General features: G+C 39.2%; 1 protein-coding gene across 9 annotated transcripts in view; it reads right to left on the bottom strand.

Annotated features, from left to right (window-relative positions):
* The window catches only part of map7b (microtubule-associated protein 7b), a 49,886-nt gene that overhangs the window by 22,129 nt on the left and 6,764 nt on the right, over positions 1-20,993 (bottom strand). The window contains exons 1-3 of one of the 9 annotated variants that reach the window (XM_055016075.1): positions 16,303-16,905; positions 6,001-6,147; positions 5,281-5,358 (exon numbers count right to left, since the gene is read on the bottom strand). In XM_055016075.1, coding sequence (XP_054872050.1) covers positions 5,281-5,358; positions 6,001-6,147; positions 16,303-16,438 — 361 coding nt within the window. In that variant the 5' untranslated portion in view covers positions 16,439-16,905. Of the gene's footprint in view, positions 1-5,280; positions 5,359-6,000; positions 6,148-11,808; positions 12,475-16,302; positions 16,906-20,993 lie in introns of those variants that run through there. The other 8 variants (XM_055016074.1, XM_055016076.1, XM_055016077.1 and 5 more) reach the window with 8 other exon arrangements.

The raw sequence follows: 20,993 nt of genomic DNA on the forward strand, positions 1-20,993 counted from the left end.
TAGAACCACCAGGACTCTAACCAGAACCACCAGAACACTCAGTAGAACCACCAGAACTCTCTAACTAGAACCACCAGAACTCTCTAACTAGAACCACCAGAACTCTCAGTAGAACCACCAGAACTCTCAGTAGAACCACCAGGACTCTAACTAGAACCACCAGAACTTTCTAACTAGAACCACCAGAACTCTCTGTAGAACCACCAGAACTCTAACTAGAACCACCAGAACTTTCTAACTAGAACCACCAGAACTCTCTGTAGAACCACCACAACTCTAACTAGAACCACCAGAACTCTCTGTAGAACCACCAGAACTCTAACTAGAACCACCAGAACTTTCTAACTAGAACCACCAGAACTCTCTGTAGAACCACCAGAACTCTAACTAGAACCACCAGAACTTTCTAACTAGAACCACCAGAACTCTCTGTAGAACCACCAGAACTCTAACTAGAACCACCAGAACTCTCAGTAGAACCACCAGAATTCTCTGTAAAACCACCAGGACTCTAACTAGAACCACCAGAACTCTCAGTAGAACCACCAGAACTCTAACTAGAACCACCATGACTCTCAGTAGAACCACCAGACCTCTCTGTAGAACCACCAGAATTCTCTGTAGAACCACCAGGACTCTAACTAGAACCACCAGAACTCTCAGTAGAACCACCAGAACTCTAACTAGAACCATCAGAACTCAGTAGAACCACCAGACCTCTCTGTAGAACCACCAGAACTCTAACTAGAACCACAAGGACTCTCAGTAGAACCACCAGAACTCTCAGTAGAACCACCAGAACTCTAACTAGAACCACCATGACTCTCAGTAGAACCACCAGAACTCTCAGTAGAACCACCAGGACTCCAACTACAACCACCAGGACTCTCAGTAGAACCACCAGAACTCTTAGTAGAACCACCAGAACTCTCTAATTAGAACCACCAGAACACTCAGTAGAACCACCAGGACTCTAACCAGAACCACCAGAACACTCAGTAGAACCACCAGAACTCTCTAACTGGAACCACCAGAACTCTCTAACTAGAACCACCAGAACTCTAACTAGAACCACCAGAACTCTCTAACTAGACCCACCAGAACTCTCTAACTAGAACCACCAGAACTCTCAGTAGAACCACCAGAACTCTCAGTAGAACCACCAGAACTCTAACTAGAACCACCAGAACTCTCTAACTAGACCCACCAGAACTCTCTAACTAGACCCACCAGAACTCTCTAACTAGAACCACCAGAACTCTCAGTAGAACCACCAGAACTCTCAGTAGAACCACCAGGACTCTAACTAGAACCACCAGAACTTTCTAACTAGAACCACCAGAACTCTCTGTAGAACCACCAGAACTCTAACTAGAACCACCAGAACTTTCTAACTAGAACCACCAGAACTCTCTGTAGAACCACCAGAACTCTTACTAGAACCACCAGAACTCTAACTAGAACCACCAGAACTCTAACTAGAACCACCAGAACTTTCTAACTAGAACCACCAGAACTCTCTGTAGAACCACCAGAACTCTAACTAGAACCACCAGAACTTTCTAACTAGAACCACCAGAACTCTCTGTAGAACCACCAGAACTCTAACTAGAACCACCAGAACTCTCAGTAGAACCACCAGAATTCTCTGTAAAACCACCAGGACTCTAACTAGAACCACCAGAACTCTCAGTAGAACCACCAGAACTCTAACTAGAACCACCATGACTCTCAGTAGAACCACCAGACCTCTCTGTAGAACCACCAGAATTCTCTGTAGAACCACCAGGACTCTAACTAGAACCACCAGAACTCTCAGTAGAACCACCAGAACTCTAACTAGAACCATCAGAACTCAGTAGAACCACCAGACCTCTCTGTAGAACCACCAGAACTCTAACTAGAACCACAAGGACTCTCAGTAGAACCACCAGAACTCTCAGTAGAACCACCAGAACTCTAACTAGAACCACCATGACTCTCAGTAGAACCACCAGAACTCTCAGTAGAACCACCAGGACTCCAACTACAACCACCAGGACTCTCAGTAGAACCACCAGAACTCTTAGTAGAACCACCAGAACTCTCTAATTAGAACCACCAGAACACTCAGCAGAACCACCAGGACTCTAACCAGAACCACCAGAACACTCAGTAGAACCACCAGAACTCTCTAACTAGAACCACCAGAACTTTCTAACTAGAACCACCAGAACTCTAACTAGAACCACCAGAACTCTCTAACTAGACCCACCAGAACTCTCTAACTAGAACCACCAGAACTCTCAGTAGAACCACCAGAACTCTCAGTAGAACCACCAGGACTCTAACTAGAACCACCAGAACTTTCTAACTAGAACCACCAGAACTCTCTGTAGAACCACCAGAACTCTAACTAGAACCACCAGAACTTTCTAACTAGAACCACCAGAACTCTCTGTAGAACCACCAGAACTCTAACTAGAACCACCAGAATTCTCTGTAGAACCACCAGGACACTTAGTAGAACCACCAGAACTCTCTAATTAGAACCACCAGAACACTCAGTAGAACCACCAGGACTCTAACCAGAACCACCAGAACACTCAGTAGAACCACCAGAACTCTCTAACTAGAACCACCAGAACTCTCTAACTAGAACCACCAGAACTCTAACTAGAACCACCAGAACTCTCTAACTAGACCCACCAGAACTCTCTAACTAGAACCACCAGAACTCTCAGTAGAACCACCAGAACTCTCAGTAGAACCACCAGGACTCTAACTAGAACCACCAGAACTTTCTAACTAGAACCACCAGAACTCTCTAACTAGAACCACCAGAACTCTAACTAGAACCACCAGAACTCTCTAACTAGACCCACCAGAACTCTCTAACTAGAACCACCAGAACTCTCAGTAGAACCACCAGAACTCTCAGTAGAACCACCAGGACTCTAACCAGAACCACCAGAACACTCAGTAGAACCACCAGAACTCTCTAACTAGAACCACCAGAACTCTCTAACTAGAACCACCAGAACTCTAACTAGAACCACCAGAACTCTCTAACTAGACCCACCAGAACTCTCTAACTAGAACCACCAGAACTCTCAGTAGAACCACCAGAACTCTCAGTAGAACCACCAGAACTCTAACTAGAACCACTAGAACTCTCTAACTAGACCCACCAGAACTCTCTAACTAGAACCACCAGAACTCTCAGTAGAACCACCAGAACTCTCAGTAGAACCACCAGGACTCTAACTAGAACCACCAGAACTTTCTAACTAGAACCACCAGAACTCTCTGTAGAACCACCAGAACTCTAACTAGAACCACCAGAACTTTCTAACTAGAACCACCAGAACTCTCTGTAGAACCACCAGAACTCTTACTAGAACCACCAGAACTCTAACTAGAACCACCAGAACTCTAACTAGAACCACCAGAACTTTCTAACTAGAACCACCAGAACTCTCTGTAGAACCACCAGAACTCTAACTAGAACCACCAGAACTTTCTAACTAGAACCACCAGAACTCTCTGTAGAACCACCAGAACTCTAACTAGAACCACCAGAACTCTCAGTAGAACCACCAGAATTCTCTGTAAAACCACCAGGACTCTAACTAGAACCACCAGAACTCTCAGTAGAACCACCAGAACTCTAACTAGAACCACCATGACTCTCAGTAGAACCACCAGACCTCTCTGTAGAACCACCAGAATTCTCTGTAGAACCACCAGGACTCTAACTAGAACCACCAGAACTCTCAGTAGAACCACCAGAACTCTAACTAGAACCATCAGAACTCAGTAGAACCACCAGACCTCTCTGTAGAACCACCAGAACTCTAACTAGAACCACAAGGACTCTCAGTAGAACCACCAGAACTCTCAGTAGAACCACCAGAACTCTAACTAGAACCACCATGACTCTCAGTAGAACCACCAGAACTCTCAGTAGAACCACCAGGACTCCAACTACAACCACCAGGACTCTCAGTAGAACCACCAGAACTCTTAGTAGAACCACCAGAACTCTCTAATTAGAACCACCAGAACACTCAGTAGAACCACCAGGACTCTAACCAGAACCACCAGAACACTCAGTAGAACCACCAGAACTCTCTAACTAGAACCACCAGAACTTTCTAACTAGAACCACCAGAACTCTAACTAGAACCACCAGAACTCTCTAACTAGACCCACCAGAACTCTCTAACTAGAACCACCAGAACTCTCAGTAGAACCACCAGAACTCTCAGTAGAACCACCAGGACTCTAACTAGAACCACCAGAACTTTCTAACTAGAACCACCAGAACTCTCTGTAGAACCACCAGAACTCTAACTAGAACCACCAGAACTTTCTAACTAGAACCACCAGAACTCTCTGTAGAACCACCAGAACTCTAACTAGAACCACCAGAATTCTCTGTAGAACCACCAGGACACTTAGTAGAACCACCAGAACTCTCTAATTAGAACCACCAGAACACTCAGTAGAACCACCAGGACTCTAACCAGAACCACCAGAACACTCAGTAGAACCACCAGAACTCTCTAACTAGAACCACCAGAACTCTCTAACTAGACCCACCAGAACTCTCTAACTAGAACCACCAGAACTCTCAGTAGAACCACCAGAACTCTCAGTAGAACCACCAGGACTCTAACTAGAACCACCAGAACTTTCTAACTAGAACCACCAGAACTCTCTAACTAGAACCACCAGAACTCTAACTAGAACCACCAGAACTCTCTAACTAGACCCACCAGAACTCTCTAACTAGAACCACCAGAACTCTCAGTAGAACCACCAGAACTCTCTGTAGAACCACCAGAACTCTAACTAGAACCACCAGAACTTTCTAACTAGAACCACCAGAACTCTCTGTAGAACCACCAGAACTCTTACTAGAACCACCAGAACTCTAACTAGAACCACCAGAACTCTAACTAGAACCACCAGAACTTTCTAACTAGAACCACCAGAACTCTAACTAGAACCACCAGAACTCTAACTAGAACCACCAGAACTCTCTGTAGAACCACCAGAACTCTAACTAGAACCACCAGAACTCTCTGTAGAACCACCAGAACTCTAACTAGAACCACCAGAACTCTCTGTAGAACCACCAGAACTCTCTGTAGAACCACCAGAACCCTAACTAGAACCACCAGAACTCTAACTAGAACCACCAGAACTCTCTGTAGAACCACCAGAACTCTAACTAGAACCACCAGAACTCTAAATAGAACCACCAGAACTCTCTGTAGAACCACCAGAACTCACCGTTCTGTCGCTCACGTTCCTCCCGACGTTCCCGAGCCAAACGCTGACGTTCATCGATCTTGTTGAAGAGCAGCGAGTCTGAAGCACAGAGAAAACAAACATGAACAACATAAATAATATAAACAAACAAACATAAACAATATAAACAAAAGAAATATTAACTAGGGCTGGCCCGAATAGCAGTTTCTGGGCTCCAGATATTCGGCCCCGAGGGGGTGTCAGAGTATTCGGATCTCAAAATCAATATTCAGATACCACCGTCACAACCGAATATTCGGATATTCGGGTCCAGCCCTAATAGAAACAATAAACAATATAAAAAGCAGCACAAAGAAAACAAACAACATAAATAACACAAAAATCACAAACAGCAACGCAAACAATATAAATAGCAGCACAAAAACAAGATGCATCAGCAACACAAACAATGCAAAAAGCAACGTAAACATAAACAACAACACAAACAATATAAACAGCAGCACAAACAGCATAAGCAACAACACAAACAGCAACATAAAGAAGCATAAACAACACAAACAGCAGCACAAATAACATAAAGAACAAAACAAACAAAAGCAGCATAAACAGCAACACACACACAAGAAGCATCAACAACACAAACAACAGCATAAACAACACAACAGCAAGAACGTTTTGAGTCGTTTTTTTGGAGGTTTTGGTAAATTTGGACAATCAAAAGTCATTATTTGTGGGACCGACCTGCTTTGACGGCGGCGCTGGTGGTGGGGCTGGTGCTGGTGGTGGTTCTACTGGGGGTCGGGGTGAAGGTCTGACCAGAACCTGAGGAACCGGGACGAGCTGCTGAAGAACCCCGACCATCTTCTGATCTGTACTGAGAGAACGAAGCTGGAGGAGGAAGAGGAGCAGAGTCAGGACAGGAGAACCGATGAAGAACATCGAGAACAAACCTCCAGGATCCACTGAGTCACTGAGGAGTTAAATAAAAGTTCAACCTCCAGATAAATCCATCCCTCTACATGTTAATATACAATTTATTTTGATAAAAAGCTGCTTTAGTCTCTTCACAGATCCAGCAGAAACTCTCTAAATCACTCACAGGAACTCAGCGACTCAGAGCTGCTACACAGAAACAAAAACTGCAAAAAAATAAACTCAGTAATATTCCAGCAGCCAGAGGCCAAACATTACTGTCAAATAACTGAACAACGCATAAAAATAACAACAGTTTCCATGTTTAAAATGCAGTTTACAGCAGAAATAGTATTATAATATGTACCTTTATGGTTTTTTCATGTTTAATAAAAGATATCTATATATGTAAAAACTGTAAAATAACCTATAATAAATATAATTACATAAATACATATAACAACAATAATAATGACAGTAATAGTTATTATTATTATTATTATTATTATATAATCATCATAATCATTATTATGATGATGATTATTATTATGTCTAAACTTTAATCAAATTGTGAATAATTTTGTTCCCATATCTCTTATTTTGAAATGATTCTGAAGTAATTTTAATCAGGTTTATGTTATTTAGAACAAATAATTAAAAATATTTGAGTGAATATTTGCATCATTTTAAACATTTTCTCCAGAGCCTCGTCCTCTAATTCTGTCCTGCTGATGTAAAAACACGAATAAAAAAATCTCAATATTTTATCATTTTTCAATGGAAGAGAAATTCAAACATCACTAACTGTTAAAATAATCCTAATGTGGGTTTTTTCACATCAATCTGCAGTTTGGGAGAAATTCAAACTAAAGATTTTATAGTTTCTACAGAAAAATGGTTTAAAGATGAGTTCCTGTGTTTTTGTTCTCCTGCAGGTTTTTTCTGCTCTCAGGTGTCCGGTAGGCTGCAGGGTTTCCTCTCTGATCAGTTATTGATCAGTGATTGATTAATGATTGATTAATGGCTCACAGTGACTCAGCAGCTTCCTGTCAGCAGAAACAGAAACAGAGGAAAGTTCTGCTGCCGTCAGACTGAAGGTTGAAGCAGATAAACGTGATTAAAGACGTTTGTTTTCTGCTGGTGAGGAAAAACTGGACGTAAAACGGAAGAAGAATCACTGAATGTTCTGCAGCTCAACACAGGAAAGAAGAACATTTCTAAAGTCCTGCTCATTTCTGACTCATGCTGGACGAGCTTGGACTGATTCTGGACGATTTTCATTCACTCTGGATCAGTGTGGAGTAATTTTGACCAGTTCTCAGGTGTTTTTTGACAGTTTCTGAGTCATGTTCTGTGTGTCTGTGTTGAAAAAGACAAGATTCTGATCAAAATGACATAAAACGAATTAAAATCGCCTGCATTTGAATAGCAGGAAAATGGAGTTTCATCACATTTACTGTTTTACTTTCCAGGATGAGGAACATAAATGTTGTTCATCTGAGATATTTGACTGAAGTTTTATTTATTAGTTATTAATTAGTTTAAACAGATCGTGTAGTTTTCTGTTTTTTGTACAGCGCTGATCAACTGTAACCAGCAAGGTGGAAGCATGTTTGATAAAACCAAAACTGTGTCCAAAACTACTCAAATATTAACTTAAAAAGTGGTCAGAAGTGCCCGAAACATGTCCAGAATGAATGAAAATCAGTTCAAATTTGTCCAAAGTGACTCTAAATCTGGCCAAAATAAATATCAACCAAAATAACTCAAGATTTCTCCAAAATGACAAAAACTTGATACATTTTACTGAAAATATTTTAAAAATAAGAAAAATCCACAAAGAATTCGTCCAAATAGACTCGAAATTTGTCCAATGTGACTCTACATCTGTCTAAAATAACAATCGCTGTGCAAAATTACTCAAAATATTTTGAAAATATCTGTATATTTGATAAAGAAGATTAAACATTTGTCCAAAAAGATTTAAATATTGACCAAAATAACAAAAAGCTGATCAAAATGACTCAACATTTTGTCCACAGGTATTCAAAATCATCTAAAATGCCTCAAACATTGACCAAAATAAATAATAACTCCAGATTAGGTTAACCCTAACCCTTCAGGGACCAGTCAAAAGTTAAAGATGAACAACATTTATGTTCCTCATCCTGAAAAGTGAAACTTTAAATCAGATTAAACCTCATTTCCTGCTTTCAGATGCTTTTTAAACTGAGTTTATCAGAACAAACTGAGCTGCAGGAAGAAGTGAAGCTGTTTCTGTTGAAATATTCTAGATGGAATCCACCAGGACACAACAGAGAAGATCCAGGTTCTGGTTGTTCATGACCAGTTTTGATTGTTGGACTCAGAACGTTTGATATGAGGCGGAGATGATTCAGAAAACAAACATTTACATTAAACACAGGAAAGTGTCTGTTCAGGAAGATGAAATATAATAAAAAAGATTCACAACCAAATATAATGACATATAATAAAGGGTTTTATTGTAGAACTTTAAACTGAATGTAATAATATATCATAAATGGTTTTATTGTAGAACTTTAGTTGATTGAGATCCTGGAGATGAATGAAGCAGCAGCTGGACGCTTTCTGATCAATATTTACTCTGAACGTCATAAAGAGGAGCTGAAAGGCTTGTAATGGACGTGAACGACGCTAGTAGGAGTGTGCATGTAGACGACAATAATACAAATAAATTAAAAGCATTGAATGAGAAGGTGTGTCCAAACTGGTAGCGTAGACGTGTGTGCATAAAACATGTACAGTGGGTAAAGAAGAACCCAAAGATCCCAGTGGCTGAGCTCCAGAGATGCAGTGAGGAGATGGGAGGAAGTTCTAGAAAGTCAACCATCATTGTAGTCCTTTATGGCAGAGTGGCCCGATGGAAGCATCTCCTCAATGCAAGACACACGAATACTAAAAAACACAGGAAGGACTCCAAGATTCTCTGGTCTGATGAGACATAGATAGAACTTTGTGGTCTTAATTCTAAGTGGTATGTGTGGAAACAACCTGGTTCTGCTCATCACCTGCTCAATACAACCCCAACAGTGAAGAATGGTGGTGGCAATAATAAATAGTTAGCTAAAAGTCATAAATAGTTAGCTAAACAACCAAACAGTTCACTAAAAGTCATAAATAGTTAGCTAAGCAACCAAACACTTGGCTAAAAGTCATAAATAATTAGCTAAACAACCAAACAGTTGGCTAAAAGTCATAAATAATTAGCTAAAAAACCAAACAGTTGGCTAAAAGTCATAAATAGTTAGCTAAACAACCAAACAGTTGGCTAAAAGTCATAAATAATTAGCTAAACAACCAAACAGTTGGCTAAAAGTCATAAATATTCAGCTAAAAGTAACAAACAGTTGGCTAATAGTCATAAATAATTAGCTAAACAACCAAACAGTTGGCAAAAAGTCATAAATATTCAGTTAAAAGAAACAAACAGTTGGCTAATAGTCATAAATAATTAGCTAAGCAACCAAACAGTTGCCTAAAACTCATAAATAGTTAGCTAAAAGTAACAAACAGTTGACTAAAATCCATAAATAGTTAGCTAAACTAGCAAACAGTTGGCTAATAGTCATAAAAAGTTTGCTAAAAGTAATAAATAGTCAGCTAATAGTAAGAAATAGTTGGCTAAAAGTCATAAATAGTTAGCTAAACAACCAAACAACTAGCTAATAGTAATAAACAGTTAACTAAAAGTAATAAATAGTTAGCTAAAAGTACCAAACAATTGGCTAATAGTAATAAATAGTTAACTAAACATAATAAATAGTTGGCTAAAATCCATAAATAGTTAGCTAAACTAGCAAACAGTTGGCTAATAGTAATGAATAGTTACTTAAACATAATAAATAGTTGGCTAATAGTAGTGAATAGTTAGCTAAACTTAATAAATAATTGACTAAAAGTAATAAGCAGTTAGCTAAAAGTAACATACAGTTGGCTGAAAGTCATAAATAGTTAGCTAAACTAGCAAGCAGCTGGCTAATAGTAATAAATAGTTAGCTAAAAGTAACAGACAGTTGGCTAATGTTCATAAATAGCTAAACTAGGAGATAGTTGTCTAGTAGTAAATAGCTAAATGTAACAAATAGTGAGCTAAACATAAACGGTAGGTCAAAATGTCAGCTAATAGTAATAGATAATTGACTATGTAATGAATAGATAGCTAAACATAATAAATAGTTGGCTAATAGCAATAAATACTTACCTAAACTAGCAAACAGTTGGCTAGTAGTAATAAACAATTAGCTAAATGTAACAAATAGTGAGCCAAACATAGCAAACGGTAAGTCAAAATGTTAGCTAATAGTAGTAAGTAATTGGCTATGTAATGAATAGTTGACTAAATGTAATAAATAGCTGGGTAACAGTAATAAATGCTTAGCTAAACTAGCAAAGAGTTGTCTAATAGTAATGAATAGTTAAACGTAATAAATAGTTGACTAATAGTAATAAACAGTTAGCTAAAAGCAACAAACAGTTGGCTAAAAAGCATTAACATTTAGCTAAACCTGCAGCAGTTGGCTAATAGTAATAAATAACTAGCCCAAAGTGACAAACAGTGAGCTAAACATAGCAAACAGTTGGTCAAAATGTTAATAGTAGTAAGTAATTGGCTATGTAATGAATAGTTAGCTAAACATAATAAATAGTTAGCTAAAAGTCAGAAATAGTTAGCTAAACTAGCAACCAGTAGGGTAATAATAATAAATAGTTACTTAAAAGTAACAAACAGTTGGCTAATAGTAATAAATGGTGATATTTCAGTTTTCCTTTTGTAATAAAACTGCAAAAATGTGTACAATTCTGTGTTTTTCTGTCAGTATGGGCTGCCTCTTAAATGTGAAGATTTTCTGTTTTCGTTCTTCCTCTGAGACAGTAAATTGATTTAACGAAACTCTGATCCACATTTTTCACTATTTTCTGACATTTTAGAACCAAACAGCTGCTTGATCAGGACAATAATTCTTATCTGCAGCTCTGTTGGTTTTAAATCGTTCACACGGTAAATATTGACCTGAAACTCTCGAACCTACAGACTTCCTCCCTGCCGACCTGACTCAGCAGCTCTACCTGGACTCTCCTCCCACCTGTTCACATCTTTACCTGGACTCTCCTCCCACCTGTTCACATCTTTACCTGGACTCTCCTCCCACCTGTTCACATCTTTACCTGGACTCTCCTCCCAGCTGTTCACATCTTTACCTGGACTCTCCTCCCACCTGTTCACATCTTTACCTGGACTCTCCTCCCACCTGTTCACATCTTTACCTGGACTCTCCTCCCACCTGTTCACATCTTTACCTGGACTCTCCTCCCACCTGTTCACATCTTTACCTGGACTCTCCTCCCAGCTGTTCACATCTTTACCTGGACTCTCCTCCCACCTGTTCACATCTTTACCTGGACTCTCCTCCCACCTGTTCACATCTTTACCTGGACTCTCCTCCCACCTGTTCACATCTTTACCTGGACTCTCCTCCCAGCTGTTCACATCTCTACCTGGACTCTCCTCCCACCTGTTCACATCTTTACCTGGACTCTCCTCCCAGCTGTTCACATCTCTACCTGGACTCTCCTCCCACCTGTTCACATCTTTACCTGGACTCTGGCTCATTGTTCCGGGACCTTCAGAGCCAAGCTAGTGTCCTCTGATCCCGGCTCCAGAACTGGCCGTCCCGCTTCCTGGAAACATCTCCGATGGCCGAGATAAGCTCCGTTTAAAGTCCGGGAAGGAGCGGGAAACCCTGAGAGGAAAGCTTCCAGAGCGAAGACGACGGAGGTCAGCCGTGGTCGGAGCGTCTCCAACCCCCAACAGGGAGAGTTTAATCCCTGCAGCTCCACCCCCAGCGGCAGATTAAGAGTTAGATTAAAGCTCTGCTGTCGGCCTGCCGGGGATTAGCTTCTGCTAACGCTAAGCTAGAGGCGACGGGGGAGGAGAGTCTTTATTACAGACACAGGACCAGAACCCCGTTTATACCCTTTATATCGTTTATACTCTACTGTTTATACCTTTTATATATATCGTTTATAGTGAACAGAGACGTAGTTAAAGGCTGGAGGATGCAGAAAAACTACTAAAGAAACCCATCTGGTTCTTTATCTGCAGTAATTTTATCTAAAGCAACAACGGTTTACCTTGATACTGTGAATATTTATTAGTTAAGAGTACAGAATGACCACAAAAAGACTCAAAAGTCGCAACAAATGATGTGAAATAACCCTAAAATAATGCAGTCACCACAAAAAAGGTGTAGAATCATGCCAAAAACTGCAAAATAAACATAAACAGACAGTAAACTACCATAAAAACACTCACAAATCACAACAAATGATGTGAAATAACCTCATAAAGGCTTGAAATCGTTATAAAAAGATGCAAAATCATCTTTAAAAATGCCAAAAACACAAAAAAGTGCAAAATCAACATAAAAAGACACTAAATTACCACAAAATTACTCAAAACCGCAATAGATGATGTGAAATAACCTCATAAAAACTAAAATCACTCCAAAAAGCTGAAAAACTGCTAACATCAGGATAAACCTCCAGAGTCAAAATTACAACAAAATATTGAAAAATGCACATGAAAAGACACTAAATCACCACGAAAAGCTGCAAAAGACAAAAACTCACCACAAAAATATCTGTGAAACCACCAGAGTCACAATCAACACAAAAACATGCACAAAGAAACACAAAATCACCACAAGAACATCAACTAAATCTAACCAAAGTTCCTGCCAAACCTCCTCAGAACCATCTGTACTGGACAGTTGTCGGTAGGTCTACTCTATAACTTTCTACGGTTGTCGGTAGGTCTACTCTAGAACTTTCTCCAGTTGTCGGTAGGTCTACTCTAGAACTTTCTATGGTTGTCGGTAGGTCTACTCTAGAACTTTCTCCAGTTGTCGGTAGGTCTACTCTAGAACTTCCTACGGTTGTCGGTAGGTCTACTGTAGAACTTTCTCCAGTTGTCGGTAGGACTACTCTAGAACTTTCTCCAGTTGTTGGTAGGTCTACTCTAGAACTTTCTCTAGTTGTCAGTAGGTCTACTCTAGAACTTTCTACAGTTGCCGGTAGGTCTACTCTAGAACTTTCTCTAGTTGTCGGTAGGTCTACTCTAGAACTTTCTACAGATGTCAGTAGGTCTACTCTAGAACTTTCTACAGTTGTTGGTAGGTCTACTCTAGAACTTTCTCCAGGGGACATTCTCCTTTCCTGCTACCAGTCTTTAAGTTTAGTTTCACTTAGAACATTCCAGGTCCTTGAAGTCCAAATTATTGAGTCATTCTGAATGTTTTCTGAAAAAGTCTCAACATGTTTTTGTCATTTTTAACTGATTTATTGGTAATTTTGGACAAAATTTGCATCATCATGGACATTTTTTGGTCAACCTTTTGGTCATTTTGGCATTTTTTTAAGCAACTGTGGACTAGATTTTGTCAGTTTGGTAAATTTTGCGAAGTTCTGCACAGTTTTGAGTGTTTTTGAACATTTTGTGTGTCTTTCTGGACAGATTGTGAGTCTTCCTGGACAGAGTTTGCACATTTTTTTCTAACGTCAGAATGTTTACGTGGTCGCTTTCCAACTTTCTGTGGTCATTTTGTGTCACATTTTGTTCATTTCACATCTATCCGTGGTTATTCTGTCTCCCATTGTTGTTGTTTTACATCTTTTTACATCACAGTTTGGTTGTTTTATTTAATTTCTTGCATTGTTTTGCGTCACATTATGACAGACCTGAGATGTTCACACACCAGATCAGTTTAAATCCATCCAAGAGTCACAGTCTGAACCTGGTTTCTGGTCAGTTTTTTCGATAACCAGCGGTCTTTGACATGTACCTGAGGAATAAAACCCATTATTCCTGATGAATTCTAATTAAACAGCTGCAGACATGTGTTTAATGACTCCTTTATGCGTCTTTAAATAAACAGAGGCAGCAGTTATCTGATATCTGAGATGTTCTCCTCTATTCTCTTCTATTATTTATCATCTAAATGAGCTCCAACATGAACGACTCTCCTCTGAGGAAACTATAAACCTCAACATGTCTCACTAAAAGGAACACAATTATTATTTAAAGCCACACCGGCTGCTTTGTATCGAGCTCAGACACAAATAATTCAGTCTGAATGAATCAGGTCAGTTTAGTTCTGATGTTAGTTCAGCTTTAATGCAGGTCTGATGGTAGATCTGCTCTAATACAACAGAAATGTCCTCTTATCTCCAAGAAAAGATGCTAAATCACCACTAAAAGACCCAAAATCATCTCAAAAAGTGGTTAAATCACCACTAAAAGACCTAAAAATCACCTTAAAAAGATGTTAAATCACCATTAAAGACCTGAAATCACCTCAAAAAGATGCAAAATCACCACTAAAAGACTTGGAATCAGCTCAAAAAGATGCTAAATCACCACTGAAAGACCTGAAATCATCTCTACAATAGTTCTGGTGCTGGATGCATCAACAGCTGCTTTATTCTCAGAAATCAGATGAATTTACCACTAAAAAAAAAGGGGGAAATTACCATGAAAACCTGCAAACACACAATGAAAAGATGCAAAATCACAAACTGTCCAAGAAAGATAGGAAATAACCTGGAAAACACAAATACATCACGTAAAGACACAAAACTACCATGAATCGATGCAAAATCACCACAAACGGAAGTGAAATGTGACATCATGAGTTGATAGAGTTGAATATTCAGAAACTCTGCTTCCGCTGTGTTCTTATTATTTCACTATTAGGTACAAAAAGACCCACAAGATGGAAAAAACACCACGAAAGCACAAAACAGACTCAAAATCACCACAAAAAAGATGCGCAATCATGATAAAAACATTTAAAGGCACCATAAAAATCTGCAAAACATCACAAAAATGCAATATTGTCACATTAAGATATAAAAGCACCACTAAAAGACACAAAAAAGAGCCAAAATGGGCTATTTCCAGAAATCATCAATGTATGGAGCTGATCTGCTCTTTGTTTGCCAAGAAAACCCACAAAACACAACAAAAACACAGAATTATACCACAAAAAGACACAATCCCCAGATAAAGACTCAAAATCACCAAAAAAATAAGCAAACACACCCCAAAAGATGCAAAATCACTACATAAAGATATAAAAACTACCATGAATCGATGTAATATCACCACAAACGGAGGAGAAATCACCACAAAGATGTGATATCATGAGTTGACATGGTTATAAATTCAGAAACTCTGCTTCCACTGTGTTCTTATTTCAGTATTAAGTACAAAACACCCACAAGATGGAAAAACCACCACAAACACACAAAATAGATTCAAAATCACCACAAATCACAGCACAATCACCATAAAAACTCAATATTAGCACATTAAGATGTAAAACCGCCACTAAGAGACACAAAAAAAGAGCCAACATTACCAAAAGGATGCTAAATCACCAGATAAGGTTGCAAAATTACTAGATTAAAGATATAAAATCACCACAAAAAGATGTGCAATCAAAAAAAAAAACCTGCAAACACACAATTAAAAGGTGCAAAATCATCACAAAAACAGAAAATCACCACAAAAAGATGTGAAATCACTATAAACATTCAAACACACCATGAAAGACTAAAAATCAGCAGCTGATAAAGTTGCATTTGCTGAAATTGGATCATTTTGTGCAGCTGCTCTGATCATTTCAATAGAAAGTAAAAATAAAACATACAAACACACCATGAAAAGGTGCAAAATCACCACAAACAGACGAGAAACCACGAATAAAACATGTAAAACGCACCATGAAAAGGTGCAGTGACCACAAAAAGTTGAGAAATCACAAAAAAAACACAAAATCACCAAAAAAAGATGTAAAATTGCCAGAAAAAAAATGAGAAACCACCAGCAAAGAGGAGAAATCAAAGCAAACCTCACAAACTCCCTGACAGACCCAGGATCAGCAGCTGATGGAGTTGAAGATCTGATTTAGATAAACTCTGATCTCCAGATGTTTAGACAGATTTTATCTCCAGATGTTCTGTTCTTATTTAAGTCCTTCAGACTCTGCTGGTCCTGGATCAGTTCAACCCTCTGACCTCCATCTCTACCTGTCGTCTTCTTCGTCTTCGTCTTCTTCTTCTTCCTCTGAGCTGCTCTTCGTCTCTCACCCTCCTCCTCCTCAGTGATGGTGAACAGACCTGGGATCAGAGACCTGCTGCCTCCCCTCCTCAGACCCGCCTCCATCCTGGACCCATCGGACCGGATCCCCCTGAGGCTAACGGCTAACCCTGAGGCTAACGGCTAACCCTGAGGCTAACGGCTAACCCTGAGGCTAACAGAGCTAACAGCTTCTGTCCTGCTGCTGCTGCACATCACTGCTGCTGCTCTGACCGACAGCAGACACACAACTAGAGATACAAACAGACACACAGCAGACACACAAACAGACACACAGCAGACACACAAACAGACACACTGCAGACACACAAACAGACACACTGCAGACACACACGGGGAGCTGAGAGGTTCAGCAGCAGTGAGGAGGAGCTCAGAAAGTCTGGCTCAGAAAATAACGTTTAATCCACGACATCCTGCAGAGCTGCTGCTGCTAAACAACACACACACAACACACACACTGCTGCTGCAACACTACACTACAGACACACAACACACACACTGCTGCACTGTTACTGCAAAGTTATGACAACAATCACTCAACAGACGCACACAGGAGACACACTGCTCCTGACACGACTTTTACTGCAACACTACTGCAAACATACACACACACACACACACACACACACACACACACACACACACACACACACACACACACACACACACACACACACACACAGGTATCAGTGTTAAATATTCAGGGATGGAAGGTGAGTCTGATCTGACTCAGCGTTTCCGTGACAACAGCAGCACGTGGACCAATGACACACTGACACACACACCAGGGTGTGTGTGTGTGTGTGTGTGTGTGTGTGTGTGTGTGTGTGTGTGTGTGTGTGTGTGTGTGTGTGTGTGTGTGTGTGTGTGTGTGTGTGTGTGTGTGTGTAGCTCCGCCCCTCCAACACTTAAAGACAAACCAGCTGTGAAAAATGAATCTGGAAAATCTCCAAGATGCCGTTTGTTTCACTGCAGTAACACAACCTCTGATCATTACACAACAAACAACACAATAATAAATAGTAAAAATAAACACACAACAGACGGACTTAGAAATGTGTGCCGTGACACATCTTCAGGAGCTGATCTCTGAGCAACGACATGAAGCTGAATCTGATCTAAAATACAGACACACAAAATCTTCACAAAGATTCAAAATAAACATATAAAGATGAACAATCAACGCAAAATCACCCTACACAGATGCAAAAGGACCATAAAACATGAAATCACTATAAAAAACGGACTCAAAATCAACACAAAAAGACTCAAAATCTCTAGAACAGGATGCAAAGTCTCCCCAAAACGATGCAGAATTATCACAAAAACACCATAAAATTACTCAAAATTGACATAAAATATGTGAAATCATGACAAAAAACAGACTCAAAATGTGCACAAAAAGATGCAAAATCATCACAAAAAGAAAAACTAACTACAAACAGGTACAAAATCAGCGCAAAAGCATGTGACATCACCACAAAATGAGGCATAATTACCACCACGGATCATTAATCAAGACAGAAACACGTAAATAAATCATGAAAAGACACAACATCACCTTGAGCAGACGAGAAAACAACACAAAAAGATGCAAAATCGTCTCAAAAATCGCAAAATCAACATAAAACGATGCAAAATCACAAGAACATTGTAAAAAGATGCAAAATTACCATAAAAATGTGAAATTACTGTAAAAAACAGACTCAAACGACTGAAAATCAACATAAAAAACGAAAAAACCAACACAAAAACACACAAGTTAACTACAAAAAGGTACAAAATAACCATAAAACACACGAAACTACTATAAAAACAGACTCAAAAGACACAAAATCACCACAAAAAGACACAAAACCATCTAAAAGACTTAAATCCTTGGAAAAAGGACACAAATACACTACAAAAAGATACAAAATCACCAAAAAAGACACAAAATCACCAAAAAAACATACAAAATCACCACAAAAGTTACAAAATCACCAAAAAAAGACACAAACTCCTCAACAAGACACAAAATCCTTGGAAAACGATACAAAATCACCACAAACTCCAAAACGTGAAATCAATATAATAATATCTCAAATAGACAAAAAAATCCTCACAAAGACTCAAAATGAACATACAAGGCGTGCAAACAACTTGAGATGACACAAAATCAACACAAAAAGATGTAAAATCTTCACAGAAAGACACAAAATAACAACAAAAAGGTGCAAAATAACCTCAAAGAGAGGCCAAATCAACACAAAAAAGCAAAATCATGAGAAAATCACCATAAAAAGGTGCAAAACAACCATAAATCATGTGAAATTATTATAAAAACAGACTCAAAAGACTAAAAACAACACAAAAAGATGCAAAATCACCTCAAAAAGACGTTAAATCACCACAAAATCACCATAAAAAGATGCAAAATCACCATAAATCCAGATAAAAACACATCGACGCACCACAAGAAGACTCTGAATCATCTGAATTCATCCACTGACAAACTGAATTCTTATGTTCCTGCTATGATTTTAGTTCATTTAAATCTGCAACGAGCTGATTTCTGCTGTTGATTCATTTCCTGGAGTCTAAATGTTAAAATGTGGATCAGAGGTTCCTCAGATGTCTGGTTTCCTCCAGAGATCTTCAGTTTACTGTCACAGGGAAGAAACCAGGAAACATTCACTGGATTTAAAGAGTTTAAATGAAACCAGAAACATTCACTGGATTTAAAGAGTTCAAACTAAAACCAGAAACATTCACTGGATTTAAAGAGTTTAAATGAAACCAGAAACATTCACTGGATTTAAAGAGTTCAAACTAAAACCAGAAACATTCACTGGATTTAAAGAGTTCAAACTAAAACCAGAAACATTCACTGGATTTAAAGAGTTTAAATGAAACCAGAAACATTCACTGGATTTAAAGAGTTTAAATGAAACCAGAAACATTCACTGGATTTAAAGAGTTTAAACTGAAGAAATCTGATCTGAGGAGGAATTCAGGAGAATCTGATCTTTGTCCTGCAGCTGAAACCCGACGCTCAGACTTTAACCTGAAGATACACACCCTCCTCACACAGACACACAACAACACTAGCTGAGAACTACACACCCTCCTCACACAGACACACAACAACACTAGCTGAGAACTACACACCCTCCTCACACAGACACACAACAACACTAGCTGAGAACTACACACCCTCCTCACACAGACACACAACAACACTAGCTGAGAACTACACACCCTCCTCACACAGACACACAACAACACTAGCTGAGAACTACACACCCTCCTCACACAGACACACAACAACACTAGCTGAGAACTACACACCCTCCTCACACAGACACACAACAACACTAGCTGAGAACTACACACCCTCCTCACACAGACACACAACAACACTAGCTGAGAACTACACACCCTCCTCACACAGACACACAACAACACTAGCTGAGAACTACACACCCTCCTCACACAGACACACAACAACACTAGCTGAGAACTACACACCCTCCTCACACAGACACACAACAACACTAGCTGAGAACTACACACCCTCCTCACACAGACACACAACAACACTAGCTGAGAACTACACACCCTCCTCACACAGACACACGATAACATTTAACCTGATGCAAAGTCACCACAAAACGACACAAAATCCCCATAATAACAGATGTAAACATCACAAAAAGATACAAAATAACCACAAAAACACAAGAAATCACCACAAAAAGACACAAAACCTCCAAAAAGGCGCGAAATCCTTGGTAAAGGTTGCAAAAACATCACCAAAAAACCCCACAAAATCACTACAAAAAACCACAAAAACATCACAAAATAGCCACAAAAAGACACAAAATGACCACAAAAGATACAAAAACATCACAAAAATACACAAAATAGCCACAAAAGACACAAAATGACCACAAAAGTTACAAAAGCATCACAAAAAGACACAAAACTTCCAAAAAGACAAAATAATACCACAAAAAGACACAAAATCACCAAAAAAAGATATAAAATCCTCAAAAAGACTCAAAATCCTTGGAAAAGGAAACAAAAAGGCACAAAATCACCACAAAAAGACATAAAATCGGCACAAAAAGACACAAAATCACAAAAAAACTCAAAATCCTTGGAAAAGGACACAAAAACACCCCAAAATGACACAAAATCACCACAGAAAGATACAAAAATACACAAAATCACCACAAAGACACAAAACCATCAAAGAGACTTAAAATCCTTACGAAATGACACAGAATCACCACAAAAAAGAAAACAACACAACCTGAGAGCTACACACCCTCCTCACAGACACACAACAACAACAACACAAACCGGTTTGTTGCTGAATCTCAGTTTTTCTCCTTCAGGAGACGTGAGAACAAACAGGAAGAAACCAGGAATTATAGCCTTTAGAAGCTTCTGGAATGGATGTTTGTTCCAGATGTGTTCTTTAAAGGTTCTTCTCATGTTTTACAGGAATAACACACCAGATAAATATCAGAATCTGAAACACACCAGATAGATGTTAGAATCTGAAACCTCATTTCTACTGAAGCAGTCAGGAGGTCGACTACGTCTGGATCACATGAATCTGAGTTTCCATCTG

Source organism: Amphiprion ocellaris, chromosome 12 (assembly GCF_022539595.1).
Source record: "Amphiprion ocellaris isolate individual 3 ecotype Okinawa chromosome 12, ASM2253959v1, whole genome shotgun sequence".
NCBI classification, from domain to species: Eukaryota; Metazoa; Chordata; class Actinopteri; family Pomacentridae; genus Amphiprion; species Amphiprion ocellaris.